Consider the following 16,100-nt stretch of genomic DNA (forward strand, 5'->3'; position numbering starts at 1 on the left):
GTGTGTGTGTGTGCATGCATACATTTTATATATACAGTATATATACCTGTATGTATATATACATCCGAAATATTGACTCTCTTCCTATGTTGAAAACTCATCTCAAAACCCACCTACTTAAAATTGCATATACAGTTTAAACTCATCGCTTTTTATTATTTATAATTTTATCTGTGGTTTTATTGCTCTTTTTGATTGTAAAGTGTCCTTGGGTATTTCGAAAGGCGCTTATAAATAAAATGTATTATTATCATGATATGCTTCGGTCCCATTTCATGTAAATTGGTTGCCGAACAGATCCAATTTTGTGGGATTTCCAGTTTGCTGGATCTCAGATGACCCACCATGATGGCTAATATTTCCCGTCATTTCCAACAATCATTTGATGAATTTCATCACTTGCAAATCCCTCCGAACAGTGAAATATGTGCTCTTTACTACATCATATGCACTTTTAGAATTTATGGAGTGGTTTTTTTTTTCATTTTTAATGATGAACCTTTTCAGGGACAGTGGTTACTACAGTGGACAGCTTATAATGTTATCAGGTTACAGGGCGCATGAAAGGGTTACTTTCCTTTTCTTTTTTTTTTCCTATGCATGCCTATTATAAAAACATTCCCGAGGCCAAACACAGGTGGGGCAAAAGTGTGTCACATAACACACACTATTAGTTTTGCTTTGACTTGACTCCCTCGTGACTATGCGTGCGCACAGTGATGAAAATGAACGAAATGCTCTGGCTAGAGCAGCAGAGGCAATTTAGCGTGACATAGCACGAGTTAAATTTTGTAATCTGTTGTAAGAGAGAGATACACAAGAAGAATACAGTAGTGATCAAAATCCCAGTGGCAGTCACGTGAATCGAGCCAACAACCCCAACCAAACTCCCCCACTCAAAGGAGCAGAAAACGTGCACAGGGATGACAGTAAATTGAAATGGGAACGTAGAGATAAATCTCTCTCTTTCTCTCTCTCTCTCTCTCTCTACGAGTAGGCTGAACTACATGGCCGAAGGAGGCAAGGAATGTGAAGAAATGTGACAGAGAGACAGTGAGAGAGATAGCGAGGGTAGGAGACAGAGGGAGAGAGAGAGGGAGAGGGAGAGAGAGAGAGAGAGAGAGAGAGAGAGAGAGAGAGAGAGAGAGAGCTAAATTAAGTGGAGTGGGATGCTCTGGATGTCGAAGCAGTTCTTTTGGGGGGGGGGGGTTTCCTCTCGCTCGGCGACACTCCTTTTGCTCTGTTACGCTGTCTCAGCAGAGCTGATCATAGGAAAGAATTCAGCCGACCACAGATGGATCACTGGCACATTGCACGGATGAAATCACACGATCGCCACCAAATCATCCTTGAGATGATGATGATGCATTGGACGGAACGCTAACAAGGACTGAGTCAAAAATCAAACAACATACGGACACTGCTGGACCGACTTAAGGCAGCATGCGGCTTGTCTGAGAACGGGACTAAATATAGCAAGTGAATGATGATCCTGGTCGAAAATTGCAACAATTCAAGGGGACGCATCCTCCAAGAGTGCAAGCAAAGAAGTGAAACTCGACTCAGTTGGCTAGTTTGTCTATTTCAGTTAGCGATGATTTACCTTCCGTCGTATTTGCCCCTCGCTTGTGGTGAGCGACAATGGATCAAGAGCACATTGAGCATCAATGAAAAGAACTACTTTTTCTTTCGATGGGCCCGAATTCACTTGTAGTCCGCGTGGAGGTGCAATGCATAGGCTTTCAAGTGGCGCACCAGCTCCCTCGGGACATACATGGCGTTTCCAGTGTTCGGTGGGAGTGGACTGTAGCGACGCAGAGCCTCGCTGTATCTGGTTGGCGGTATTAAGAATTCTTTCGCCACAGCCAACCCCGATCTCGTCACCAAGAAAACCGGCATCCATGCGGATAATAAAGCACAGACGTTTGTCTTGGGTAAGACGGCGTGTTTGAAATGGTTGAAAGCAAATATTTCAATAGATTGTGATTAATGCTGAATGTTTTAGGGAAACAAGAGGTTTGAAAATGTAATATTTTAATATTATGGTTTCAAAAATTCGAGAAAAAAATGGTGCACTTGCAGTTAAAATCTTTCTTGAAGGAACTCAACATCATTGAGGTTTTACAGTGAGGTTTTAACTAGATGATGCATAGCAGAGTCAGCCTTGTTTGGAGTTTTTAATGATATAAATGACACTGGAGACTATGTATCTCGCTTTGTTGGATCTGACAGCAGCGTACGAAACGGTGGAGCAGAGTTTTGTGTTGGCTCCTTTTACAGTACGAGATGGGCATGAGTGGTAGCGCTTGAAAGTGGTTTTGATCCTATTTGGCAGGCCGGACTTTTTGTGTAAGATTTGGTTGTTCTGAGTCCCACTCTGCTCTTTTTATTATATGGTGTTCCACAGAGTTCTATTTTGGGGCCCCTGCTGTATTTGGTTTCTTTCAACAGTGTGTGGCAAACGGTAACAGCGTCTGACGAAATGAAACTACACGTGCCTCCCAATTTCTGGATCCCAGGTCAAACGTACTGGGATAGAATTTTGTTTTTCCATCATAGGCGGCGCTACATAGCTTTTTGTTTTTGCTACAGCATTCAGGAAAGATGATGAGCCGTATAGCCCTCTCCTCAGCTGGTATCTCGTCACCATCAAAGTCTTTTGTCATCATACGGTCGCCATCCGAACGATTTTACATAACAGTGTCTTATGTTTGATTTTCGCGATTCACAAAATGACTAACAATCAGTGTCTTTCCTCTTGATAGGCTAAAGGACTAAAAGATAACTTGGTGTCATCCAATGAGCATCGTCGCCGACCACTATCATCTGGCAACATGGAAGGCATGTCATGGTGTGGCCTGCAGACCGTTTACCTCCAGAAGGACTTGCAGGGATTCGGTTTCACTCTGCGACATTTCATAGTTTACCCACCGGAGTCATACCTCCACAACTCCAAGGTACCGTAAGCAGATTACAGATTCTAGTTTTTATCTTGTAGAATGACCGAATCAACCGCAATCCCATCTGGGCCCAGGTTGATCAATTTGTTTTTGTTTTGGAAGAGGAGTTTAAGTTAAACCTGCAAGTCAAAATTTGGTGTGCCTTGCAGTGATGTTTTTATTTAACTTATGTTGAACAAGTACAACATTGGTCTCATCAAACAATGCAAATATTGCAACACTACTGCGATGAATTAATCGTCCTCTCCCCTACTCTGTTCTTTCCAAAGGTTGAAGAAAATGGAAACGCAGTGAAAACATGTGAGTGCCACCTTTAAAATGAAGTAATCCGTTATTAAGTTATTCTTAAAATAATTAATCAGTAAAACATAAAAGTAGTGCCTTTGCTACATTATCGCTCACTGTGAGTTAAAATTGGCTCTGAAACAAGTACTGAGGAGCAAAAAGTAAAAGATAGCTGATGAATAAATATTTTTTAAAAAACAGTAGGACCACTAAAACTTCGAAGACTGCGACTGTACATTTTTTTTTTCCATCTCTTAAAATGTCACACAAATGCTGGCCGGCTGGGTTGACCCGACCTGTCATAATCCAAATAATTCTGGACCAAACTGTTCATCAAGCTCAAACTTGTGCTTTGTCGATGCTTTGTTCAGTTTCGCTGCACTGATTATGGATGCATTATCAATGGCTGTTAATGTGTGTTCGACGCAGGTGGTCAGCAGTGTCATTTGGAGGCTGTAGACACCATTTTTGTGAAGAGCGTGAAAGAAAATAGTCCTGCTCATCGCGCTGGGCTGTGCACCGGTAATTGACTCCAACTCATCACATGGGCTGTTTCAAATGTGTCGCATTTCTTCACCCTATTATTTCATTGTGGGTCAAAGTGACCAGTTTTTAAATTGGAAAAAATATTTTGTGTGTGTGTGTGTGTGTGTGTGTGTGTGTGTGTGTGTGTGTGTGTGTGTGTGTGTGTGTGTGTGTGTGCCTCTCAGGTGACAGGCTAGTCAAAGTCAATGGGGAAAGTATTCTAGGAAAAACCTACTCTCAGGTGATTCGACTCATTCAAAACAGGTATGTGGATGGTCTGCGCAAGTGAGACAAACATCTGGTTTCGTTTGCGTCGTCTCTGAATTATGTTGGTTCTGTCTCTGTGTTGTTGTAGCGAAAACAATTTGGAGCTATCTGTCATGCCAAAAGATAAAGATGTCCTGCAATTGATAAGTGTGAGTATTCATCTTTCTCCTTCCTTCTCACTGCGCATTGTGAATCCGCGTGTGTGTGTGTGTGTGTGTGTGTGTGTGTGTGTGTGTGTGTGTGTGTGTGTGTGTGTATAAAATATGTGTAACATCAAGCTAACCCTAACCCTTGGAGGATATGCTTACAGACTGTTTTCTGTTTGCTTCATTTGCTCCATGTTTAGTGGAGTACACACCATGTCACTAAAAAGCACTACAGGTATAACGACTTGTAACCCTTTAAATAGGTTGACTGATTATTGACTGATTACCACTTGGCCATGGAACAGCGGAGCGGCCACTTGTCCCATTACTTTTGGTCCCTAAAAAAGTGAGGGGGCACATCTACAAACGGTTGTAATTATTCCACCATTCACCTGATTTGGATATAAATATCTTTAAAATAAAGCTGAAAGCGGCCCGGTGGTCCAGTCATTAGCGGGTCGACCTCACAGTGCAGAGGTATCGGGTTCAATCCCAGCTGCGGCCTACCTGTGTGGAGTTTGCATGTTCTCCCCGGACCTGCGTGGGTTTTCTCCGGGTACTCCGGTTTCCTCCCACGAAATTGGTTTCCTGGTATTGATGGATGACCTGGGTGCTGAGAAAAGAAGCAACATAAAATAAAGCTAAAAGTCTGCATTTCAAGGTGATTTGGTTTGCTTCATTTCAAATCCACCGTGGCGGTGTATCGAGACAAAAAGATCAGAATCGTGTCAGTTTCCCAATTTTTGTGGACCTGACCATGGATGTTCATTCGCGTCTGCTTCAATCCCCTTTCAATGCTCCTTTTTCAACTCTCTCGACCTCCCTCAATAACATTGCCTTCACTCTGTCTGTCCTTAGGCGTACTCTCAGGAGGCCTGCTTCAGAGTCAATGGTACTCCGGTTTCCTCCCACGAAATTGGTTTCCTGGTATTGATGGATGACCTGGGTGCTGAAAAAAGAAGCAACATAAAATAAAGCTAAAAGTCTGCAGTTCAAGGTGATTTGGTTTGCTTCATTTCAAATCCACCGTGGCGTTGTATCGAGACAAAAAGATATAAGAATCGTGTCAGTTTCCCAATTTTTGTGGACCTGACGATGGATGTTCATTAGCGTCTGCTTCAATCCCCTTTCAATGCTCCTTTTTCAACTCTCTCGACCTCCCTCAATAACATTGTCCTCACTCTGTCTGTCCTTAGGCGTACTCTCAGGAGGCCTGCTTCAGAGTCAATGACACATTTTCAATCAAGGACCTCCATGAGCCCCCCCTTCGTTATTGTTCTTCCACCAATCCAAACTCCATCGCTTCACAGCTAAGTCACAAATTTAGTAGCGTCCTGGACAACTGTCAGTGCAGACCCAACCCGACAACCTCACCAATGGACAGGCGCCACGTTGTTGCTTCAACAAACCACTGGACGAAAACACCTGAAGAGGTCAGCGATAACTTTGTCACAACAGCGAGGCACCGTGGACGCTCCTCCTCAGCCATCAGTGCACTCGACTTTCACTTTGCCAACCACAACGCTGCCATCGCCTCGGCATCTCCACCACGCAAAAGCAGTCTGCCCGCCTCTGGTCATATTCATACTGATTCACTCTACCACCGAGCCTTGTCAGACTGGTACTGCTGCCAAGCTGAGGTTGCTGAGCACCCGGCCACTCGCCGTTGCAGTATCCCTCAGGGAGTGTACTCTGGCCCGACATATGCTGCCACTGTCTCTGCAGAGACCAAAAGGCCAGAGACCGTCTTGTCTCATCATCAAACCGCTGCAGCTTTTCATCATTCCTACTTGCTTGGGGAATGGAGCGGTATTTCCAGAGCGGGAAGTATGCCATGCTCGGAGAGTTTGCTGGCAGCGTATGCAAAATATGAGTACAACTATGGCCGCTCTGTTGAAACACTAGAAAAAGCCTCTGCAATGGTCCCGCTGTACTCAGACAGTTCTTCAAAATTCAGCCAACAAAACGTTCAGAAAGACACAGGAGAGAATGAGCATCAAATCAAAAAAGCCACAGTCTCCTCCACGGTGTCTCCTTGTAGGAAGCAATCAGGTCAGCAGGTAGCTGAACCTCAAACAAGGCGAATGACAGACGACGAGTTGGCCAGTTACAAAAATGGCAGCCCAACAATGTCTCGCGAAAGTCACCGTCTCCCCCAACCTGCACAGACCTTAAAAGAGCCAAGCAAATGTGGCCCAGACCTCAGTTCCAGTCCAGACGGCAGAAGGAATGCTGCCATCGGTGAAGTACAACAGGTGACACAATCACAATGGACGATCACCCAACCTGCATCAGAGGACAGAACTCAGATGGGGTGCAATAGAGATGTCATCTCGCCGATCTCTCTAAAGCGGCCTTTGTGTCACAGGACCCTTGCCCAAACTCTTATAAGTCCCCAATCCCCTGAGTCATTGAGTGAAAGCCCCTCTCCTGTTTCTGTTGGTCCTGGCTACAGTCGCAACACAAATGGCAGCCTGGTGCAGCAGGCGTACAACTCCCTGTCCTCCATTCCCTTCATAGGTTTGTGTTCATTTGTTAAATTTTACGTAAATCTTTGTTTCAATTATACCTCAGAAGGTTATGAGTCATACAATGCCCACAAAAAAATGTCTACCCATCCACCCATCCATTTTCTGATCCGCTTATCTTCACAAGGGTCAAGGGTAAGTAGGCGGGGTACACCCTGAACTGGTTGCCAGCCAATCACAGGGCACACATAGACGAACAACCGTTCATGCTCAGAATCACAGCTTGGGACAATTTGGAATGCTCAATCATCCTGCCACGCAAGTTTTTGGAATGTGGGAGGAAATCGGAGTACCCGGAGAAAACCCACGCAGGCACAGGGAGAACATGCAAACTCCACCCAGGAGCTGGAATCAAACCCTGCGCCTCTGTGCTGTGAGGCGGACGTGCTAACCAGTTGGACACTCACCGTGACGCCCCACAAAAATACCCATGACTAATTATATGATATTATATTAACGGTACAGACAATCCCCAATACTGTTTCCACACACACAATTAGAAAGGAAGTCGGTGCACAAAGTGACAATAATAACATTAATATCCCAATGCAACATTTTCTGCCATCTGTAGCACGTCTGCCTCACAGCGCAAAGGTGCAGGGTTCGATTCCGGCTACTGTGTGGAGTTTGCATGTTCTTCCCGTGCCTCCATGGGTTTTGTCCGGGTATTGAAGGAAAGAAATCAGTGCAAGACCGCGCTGGTATTCCTGCGAGTGCACGCCACATTGTCTGACTTCTGTCTCGGAATGGTTGTATTGCCTCGGTCGTGGTGGTTTCTCCAAAATCTAATTACAGGTCCACGAAGCGGTGAGAGAGGGATGATTTTTTTGATGATCATTTCAAAACTCACCGTCTCAGTGCCACTAGCCATACTTGACACGTTTTGACTGCGTTATATGATGTCATTGTCGTGATAAGAATGCAAGAATATGAAAAAGCTGTGGCAAGTGTGTATGATAAATGTATTTTTTTTAATGTGTTTTTTGGAATACATTGTGTGATCATTGTACCCATTGTGTCTTACTCTTATTTTTTGTGGTGTATTATCAGGCAGCATCAAAGGACGCCGTTCTTCTTACCTTCTGGCCATTTCGACAGAGCGATCGAAGTCTTGTGATGAGGGTCTTAACACTTTGAAAGAAGAGGGCCATGTTTTGACGTAAGGATGGACACCAAGACTTTAAAAGTTGAAAGGTTTTGTTAGTGGTCCAGAAACAGTTTTTTTTTTTTTTTAAACATGATAATTTTTCAACTCTCAAAACACTCATGTTTAGTTCCACACAGGGGCAGCGCAGCTTTTGGTGGCCAATGCTGGCCGCGACCACCCACACATTCGTTCCCAAACTTACTTCATATTTGCTCAGAATCGTGTTTTGGCTTGTGTGATTTTGCAACACAAAGTTTGTAAATTTTTGTGAAAAGCTATTTTAACGGTTCCACAACACCCCTTACAAATTTATACGCAAGCAGCCCCAGTTGTACGTGTCGTCAAGATCGACGAAATTTTGGAGTTATATGTAACAGCCCAAGACCTACAAAAAAAAAAGTCACTTGTATGTATTCAAGTTAGGTGATCCTAGACAGGTGCAGCGTAAGATGCCCGACGGTGGCTTCACTTCTCCCTACGGCGAGTAAGGTAGCATTAGTAGTCCAGGTTATCATCTACGTCCACATCCTGTGCATGTGCACCTGTGCTCACATGCGCATGTGTACCTGTCATCCGATGGCCACCCCAGAGTGAGTCATTTTGTCATCCTGGCCATGGTACAGAAAAGGTTCTGGCTCCACCCCTGGTTCTATCTGGGTCATTATCCAAAAGTGTCAGAAATGAAAAAATATATCTACTTTTAATTCCTACTGTATTTCCTATCGTATTTCTGTCTTTAAAATGGGTCACATTGACCCGCAACGTAAGAGGAAGAGAATTTACATGTGGATGTTATGTCTTACAGGAGACTACCAAAAAGAGTCAAGAGTTTTTTCATTGACGGGGTGAGTTTTTGCTGCTGTATATTTCATTTTATTTCATTTTAACCTTGCACAATGCTGCCGTGCAAAGTCTTTTGTTCGACACGCTGTATTGTGTGTTAGTCCCTTGAGAGTTTAAAAGCTCAGGAGGAGGCACGGTCCAAGCGCCACTCCACCTCGGAACTGGGGAGCATCACTTTCAGTGACATCTGCAAGGAGGGCTGGCTACACTACAAGCAGATTCTCACAGACAAGGGGAAGGTAAAACTTGCTGTTCAGACAATCACATGAATTATTGGCAACTTTGGCAAGGCAGTAAACCAATTTATTTGACTGGGATGCCAAAGAACGACACTTTCACGGAAAACGGTTACCGTATTTTCCGCATTATAAGGCGCTTCGGGGTATAAGGCGCACCTTCAATGAATGGTCCATTTCAAAACTGTTTTCATATATAGGGTGCACCGCATTATAAGGCGTATAGAATAGAAGCTAAACTAGTGGCTGCTGTTGCATTATGCATCCACTAGATGGAGCTCGGCTAAAGGAGTACAATACAATCGAGCTTTATTTATACAGCGCTTTCACAACCGCTGCAGCTGTAACAGAGTGCTTTACAGAACATTTAAAATACTACATCCAAAAATGTGAATATTGATCCATATATAAGGTGCATCGGATTATAAGGCGCACTGTCAGCTTTTGAGAAAATGGAATTCTTTTAGGTGCACCTTATAGTGTGGCAAATATGGTAGTTTTTGTCAGACGGTATTGAAGAACAGAAACACTTTGAGAGTCAACATGATGTGAAAGCCAAGGCAATGAAGCCGCTTCATTGCTTCTTTTTGTCTCCTCACTGCAGAAAGTTGGTAGCAGTATGCGGACTTGGAAACGCCTCTTTTTCGTGCTTCGTTCCCGTGTACTTTTCATCTACAAAGACAAAAGGGAGGCTATTCTTCACGGGACAGGGCCTGGTTCAGGTCTGGATGAGCATCCCCCAATCAATATTTGTGGCTGCCTTATCGATATCGCTTATCGCGAAACAAAGCGCAAGCACACCCTGAGACTGATGACCCAGGACTTCTGCGAATATCTACTCCAAGCTGAAAACAGGGATGAGATGTTGGCATGGATCAAGGTTATTACAGAGAACAGCAAGACCGACAATGAGGTCAGATTAGGTCAAATTCCATTCTTGGAAAATGAACTCACTGCTGACATGGTCACTGATTAAACAGGTTCTTTCCGTTTATATTAGGAGATTGGTTCCTCAAGACAAGCGCTTATCAACAAGAAGCTGAATGACTACAGAAAACAGAGGTCAGAATGGTGATCGAAATCGAGCAAAACTCCTTGCTTGATCACAACTGTCCCTTACTCGTTCTCAGTCACTGTCACTTTGAACTCAATGCTTGTCAAAAACCTCTTCCCAAAGCGTAATTGCTGTTTCTACTTTTTGTCCTTCATATAAGTGAATGACCTATGACAGCTCATAAGTGATTAAAACACACACACAAAAAATGCTCAGGGCAATGACACGACAAAAAAAGGTGCAGGCTGCAAGAACATTAAATGTTGTCAAGTAGGGGGCCGCAAAATATCATCCAGCGGGCCACAAATGCCCCCCAGGTCACATTTTTCAGACCCCTGTGATAGAGGCTCATGTAATTGATGGTTAATAAAAAACATTTTAATCAAAATGAGTTACATTGACCAATTAAAGAAAATTGACAAACAGCATCTGCCTATGCATTTTTTTTGGGGGGGGGGGTCTTTTTTTTTTTTTTTGACAATTACGCTCACATTTTTTTGTATGTTTTTGCCACAGTCTTACAGGTAACAAACCAGATTCTTCCCTTAAAAGTCACCGGATGATGCCTCCCTTTCTTTTGGCTAAGAATGACAACACCACAGCCAATCGATCATCCAAAAGCGGTGGGTACAAAATATGTCTTAGCTCTTTATGTAATCGAAACAACGAAGCCGCACTGACGCATCTATGGACGTTTTTGAAAAAAATGAAACAAAACTCTTCTATCTGTAATTCTATCCTATAAATGTGATGTCTTATCCGGTCTCAGTTGACAACAAGACCCCGTGGGGCATCAATATAATGAAGAAGTCCAAGAAGACGGACAATCCGAAGGCTTTTGGCGTGCGCCTTGAGAACTGTCAGCAGGCCGTACACCACAAAGTAAGCCCGATGCATCTATGGACGCTTTTGAAAAAAACGAAACAAAACTCTTATATCTGTAATTCTATACTATAAATGTGATGTCTTATCCTGTCTCAGTTGACAACAAAACCCCGTGGGGCATCAATATAATGAAGAAGTCCAAGAAGACGGACAATCCGAAGGCTTTTGGCGTGCGCCTTGAGAACTGTCAGCAGGCCGTACACCACAAAGTAAGCCCACCGGCAAAAGACCAAAACAAACAACAAAAAAAACCCTCAAACAAAACAGTCAAAACAATTACATGACACATGGGATTGGCATGGCACATAAAACAACATACAATCAATCATCCATTATCCATGTGTTTTGATGATATTATTACTCCATCTCTGTGACAGTGTTCTGAATACTGTAGGGTATTATGGCCAATTTGGATTTTTTTTTTCAGGGAGTTCTTCATGTTCCAAAAAACAAATGCAACGTCTCATGTGAACGATCTATGTCCGTGAAGTGACAAACATGCGGCAATAAATAAATAAAATAAACACCAAATAATCCAACACATTTTACATCTTCTCTCGACCGTGTTTCTCACCACTGACTTTCCCATTCCGTCACTTGTCTCGCCAGTTTGTTCCGCAGATTGTGGAGATGTGTTGTGGTGTGGTCGAAGCGACGGGTCTAGATTACACCGGAATTTACCGGGTGCCAGGAAACAACGCCATGGTGTCCAACCTGCAAGAACATCTCAATAAGGGTTTTGATATCAACACTGCTGAAGAGGTGCGGCACACACAAATCAATGGAAATCTGAATCAATATGATAGTTGGAATCATTTTGTGATCGTAGCTCATTTTTAAGTGGACATCAGAAAAAATATTGTCTCCGTCTTCCGTCTCCACAGAGATGGCAGGATTTGAACGTAATCAGCAGTCTATTGAAGGCATTTTTGAGAAAACTGCCTGAGCCGCTGTTTACTGACGGTTTGTAAAGACATTCTTAAATTGTGTGGGTGTGGAAATGACCACCATTAAAAAAAAAAAAAATAATAATTAAATCCCAATATATTTTTTTGCAGACAAGTACATCTACTTCATTGATGCCAATCGGATAGAAGACACACGGGACCGCCTGAAGACTTTGAAAAAACTGGTATTTCATTTGAAAAAATAACCATCAAGATTTTAACAGTGGGGATTGCTATCGATAATTTGTATTCTTCCAGATTCATGACCTACCAGATCACTATTACCACACCCTCAAGTTCCTGATGTGTCACCTGAAAAGGGTGGCAGATCACTCGGAAAAGAATAAGGTGAGGGCTCCGAAATACATACAGCCTGTCGTATACAATTTCAAAACATTGAGCGTGGATACAGTAATATTTCATATACCATTTCCAGATGGAGCCAAGAAACCTGGCTCTGGTGTTTGGGCCGACACTGGTGAGGACATCAGAGGACAACATGACAGATATGGTCACCCACATGCCTGACCGCTACAAGATAGTAGAGACACTAATCTTACACGTAAGAAGGAATAACTTCTCTGTCACTGTAACACAAACGACCGTTACTGTACATCTTAAAAGTCACACAAAATCCATGCTACAACGCCGGTTAACCGCCGATATGTTAGTCCATTCATTATCTGAACCACTTCCGTGCTAGATTCTATCTCAGCTGGTTACACGCTCAACTGGTTAGCAGCCAGTACTTAATTTTATTAATTTTCACAGATTAGAATCTTGGAAAGTAGCTGTGTTGATCCATATATAAGGCGCATCGGATTATCAGGTGCACTGTCGGCTTTTGAGAAAATTGACTGCTTTTAGGTACGCCTTGTAGTGTGAAAAATACGATGAGTTGTGTGACTTTAGGACTACCATATTTTCTGCACTATAAGGTACTTCGGTGCATAAGGCGCACCTTCAATGAATGTCCTATTTTAAAACTGTTTTCATATACATGGCGCATCGCATTGAAAGGAGCATAAAACAGAAGCCACAATAGTGGCTGAGGTTGCGCTATGCGTCCACTAGATGGAGCTCTGCTAAAGGAAATACAATACAATACAGCTTTTATTTATGTAGAGCTTTCACAACCGCGGCAGCTGTAACAAAGCGCTTTAAAGCATTTAAAAGAAATCAGAATATTGATCCATATATAAGGCACATCGGATTATAAGGCGCACTGTCGGCTTTTGAGAAAATTGAATGCTTTTAGGACCGCCTTATAGTGCGGAAAATACGGTATTTGACTTTAGAGGTTATGTTTCCTTCATGAGACGCATTAATTTGTGCTGTCCTGATTTATTTGTCTAGTGTGACTGGTTCTTCTCTGGCGGAGAGCTTGATAAGCAACAGAACGCTCCAGATGAGGAAATGCAGCACATGCCAAACATTGACCATCTGTTGTGCAACATTGGGAGGACAGGTATGCCAGGAGAAACGTCAGGTAAGGATCGGGATACCGTTTAGTCAGAAGAAATTCCGTAACATTCTCATTGATTGATTAATATGGATTAAGTTCAGTGTTCCAAATGTTTATGCATATACAGTATGATTTATTTTGGATAAACAGGCGATTGATTGTTTAGCTCAGACAGGTTCTGAACATATTTTTCTCAGCCTAATTGGGAAAAAAAAATTGTTAAGGGGGTTGTTGTATGGGTTGGAAGAATCTTTTGGTGGATAAGTAGCGCCCCACCCATTTTCAGCCATCGACATTCGCAAGCTGAGTACATGGGCACTTTGACGTCAATTTCAGTCCATAGCACGGGGCAACTTCAGCAAAAAGGTAGCAAAATATGACCGGTAGTTTGGTCTAGAATAATGGGGGGTGACTTAGGCTAGGTCAGATTGCCTTGCCAAAGGCGAAAAACCGAAGAGCTGAAAAAAAAGAGGAAAAAAAAAACCCTTCTTCTGATCCATGTTTAGTGTGGTACACACCATGTCACTATACAGCACAGTGACTACTTGTTCATATGGTCAAATTCTTTTCACTTATTAAAAGATGGGTTCAAAGAATATTTTTCATACGTGTAGCATACCGATAGGCTGGTGTGATACATGGCCTTTCTACAATCGACCAGAAATATGTTTTCAACCAGGGTTTTTATATCCTCGTTTCATTGTGTATGACAGCAATGAGTTGAGCCACCCCCTACTCATCGACTTTTTGCACTATTGACTATGATGCACTATTAGCTAATTTTGTCAGGTGTAACATAATCAGAATGGAGACAAAAATTAAAGCTGCATTCAGGCCCTCGTGGCCCAGGCTCGTCAAAGACCTCCGAATGATGCGACGGTCCTTCGAAGTATACAGAGCGACTGCAACTGTATATTTATGCCGCCAATTCAGAAAAAAAACAAAAAAACAATAGGTACTGGTCATGATTCCATTTGTCACTGTGCGATTTTTGATACTCATAGAGTTTTAATAGAACTTAATCGGAATAGGAACCAGCAGTGTAAATCCAACAATCTACGCAAATGAACTTCCAAAACGACATTTATTTTCATTTATTACTTCTTTGAATCTCCTAGATGCAATTGATTATGTTTCCAAATCTTTCTTCACTGCTTTTTTTTTTTTCCTAGCTGAAACAGTGGATCAGCTTCTTCGGTAGGACCAGGCCTTCCTTTTGTTTGTTTGTGTCTGGTGTTGCGCTTGTGTTTCACTTGCCATTTTCATTCCATCAGTCTGTACGGTATGCACAAATTACAACCAATCACCGTTGTCATAGATCTCAAAGGTGAACTCTAATCTGTCTCGGTCGCTTCATTGAAGTAAAGGTTGGACTGAAATGTTTTGAGTTCTCCTGAAAGGTTTACAGCAGTAGCTCATCTATAAGGACTTGGGCTTTCAAATCGGAGTGTCACGGTTTGGAGTCTTGCTGCAAAGAAATATAAAATGGCAACGTTTTGTTGGAGGGAAGCTAGTTTCCTGACGACTCTCCATGTGCCCTTGAGTCAGCCACCATCTCAATATGCGTGCCCCTTGAACTGTGACGTCTCTTCTGCATGCTTTCGCGTGATCTGATACTGTGTTGTGGAACAGAAATACAGTATACACCAGAGTATGACTCAGTGCTCTCTGTTGTGTTGTTGTTTTTAAATCAGATGTCGTTAATGTGTAATTTATACCTGTTGTGGGAATTTGTGATCATCTCGTTTTTGCTTCCTGACAGATTCCACCACCAGCGATTCAGTTAAGGCAAAGGTAAGCAAAAATAAGTCTGAATAATGGCATAACTGAATGGAATGCAAACAAGTGAATGACAGTCCCCGAACTTTTCAGCGTTGTTTGAGCTCATTGAAAGACCCGAACGCCAGGGAGACCCTGTCCAAGTCCTTCGCCTCCGCCGTGACCCGCAAACGTAAAAAATGTCCCAGTGGCCACCTCCCAGACGGCAGTTCAGATGAAGGCTCTGTGCACGGACCGATGAAAGCCAACAATTATGGGCAAACGGAACAAATGGATGGTAAAGAAATGATTGGCAGAGACAATGCAGAACAATCTGTTCTCGCACAAATGAGCACGGTTGACAATCGAAATGGGGTAACTCGAACCACCGTGGGAAAATGTGAAAGCTATGTGGTAGAAAAGGAATTTCAAGCAGCCAAGGATACAAAGTCTGACAAGCAGAACACAACTGTACTAGTTTGTCCGAAGAGCTTCCGCTACTCATGCAACCAGATAAATAACACATACCCGAGACCTTTACCGACCAGTCCTCAAAATCTGACACGGGAACGTTCCAAACTCCCCATCTGGATTTTCCCAACGAGGCTTCGAGACCTCTGCCAAGCTTCAAAAAACCAAAGCAATCTGCAACTAGTCTGGAGTGAGCCAGTGCCAATTTTCAAAAAGAAATCCAGAGGCCGAAGGACTAAGGCATTGTCCTTGAACTTTGACATCCAACTGGATGATATTGTGAGAGAACGGAAAACAGAGGATGTGGAAATCATCACAGCTCACGAACGAGACACTCCTCATCATAAATCACAAATAAGCCCAGCCCCTGGTCTTGTCCGGGGGGAAAACTCTTACTCGTTGTTAGTTGATCACAATTTCCTATCATCTTCCTCTGTTGCTCGACGGCGGTCAGGTATGGCTACACTGGACAAGAGGAAAGCCTGGCATCGCCACTCCGTGTTTGTTTAACTCAAGCACAGCTCACATTCACACACCCGTCCCTTCCCGCATATATATATATATATATATATATATATATATA

General features: G+C 43.0%; 1 protein-coding gene across 6 annotated transcripts in view; it reads left to right on the top strand.

Moving 5' to 3' along the window:
* LOC109529316 (rho GTPase-activating protein 23-like) overlaps positions 1-16,092 on the top strand; it is a 21,421-nt gene extending 5,329 nt beyond the window's left edge. For 4 of the 6 annotated variants that reach the window (XM_019892645.1, XM_019892646.1, XM_019892647.1 and 1 more), the window contains exons 3-23: positions 2,766-2,957; positions 3,230-3,260; positions 3,675-3,767; positions 3,956-4,034; positions 4,126-4,186; positions 5,380-6,703; positions 7,762-7,870; positions 8,664-8,703; positions 8,803-8,940; positions 9,542-9,850; positions 9,938-9,999; positions 10,508-10,614; positions 10,761-10,873; positions 11,486-11,638; positions 11,761-11,839; positions 11,935-12,008; positions 12,082-12,171; positions 12,260-12,385; positions 13,180-13,312; positions 15,051-15,082; positions 15,161-16,092. In XM_019892645.1, the coding sequence (XP_019748204.1) occupies positions 2,766-2,957; positions 3,230-3,260; positions 3,675-3,767; positions 3,956-4,034; positions 4,126-4,186; positions 5,380-6,703; positions 7,762-7,870; positions 8,664-8,703; positions 8,803-8,940; positions 9,542-9,850; positions 9,938-9,999; positions 10,508-10,614; positions 10,761-10,873; positions 11,486-11,638; positions 11,761-11,839; positions 11,935-12,008; positions 12,082-12,171; positions 12,260-12,385; positions 13,180-13,312; positions 15,051-15,082; positions 15,161-16,027 (4,212 nt within the window). In that variant the 3' untranslated portion in view covers positions 16,028-16,092. Of the gene's footprint in view, positions 1-1,137; positions 1,935-2,765; positions 2,958-3,229; positions 3,261-3,674; positions 3,768-3,955; positions 4,035-4,125; positions 4,187-5,379; positions 6,704-7,761; positions 7,871-8,663; positions 8,704-8,802; positions 8,941-9,541; positions 9,851-9,937; positions 10,000-10,507; positions 10,615-10,760; positions 10,874-11,485; positions 11,639-11,760; positions 11,840-11,934; positions 12,009-12,081; positions 12,172-12,259; positions 12,386-13,179; positions 13,313-14,460; positions 14,486-15,050; positions 15,083-15,160 lie in introns of those variants that run through there. The other 2 variants (XM_019892649.1, XM_019892643.1) reach the window with 2 other exon arrangements.
* The last annotated feature ends 8 nt before the right edge of the window (positions 16,093-16,100 follow it).

Source organism: Hippocampus comes, unplaced genomic scaffold, assembly GCF_001891065.2.
Source record: "Hippocampus comes isolate QL1 unplaced genomic scaffold, H_comes_QL1_v1.1 scaffold47, whole genome shotgun sequence".
Taxonomy (NCBI): domain Eukaryota; kingdom Metazoa; phylum Chordata; class Actinopteri; order Syngnathiformes; family Syngnathidae; genus Hippocampus; species Hippocampus comes.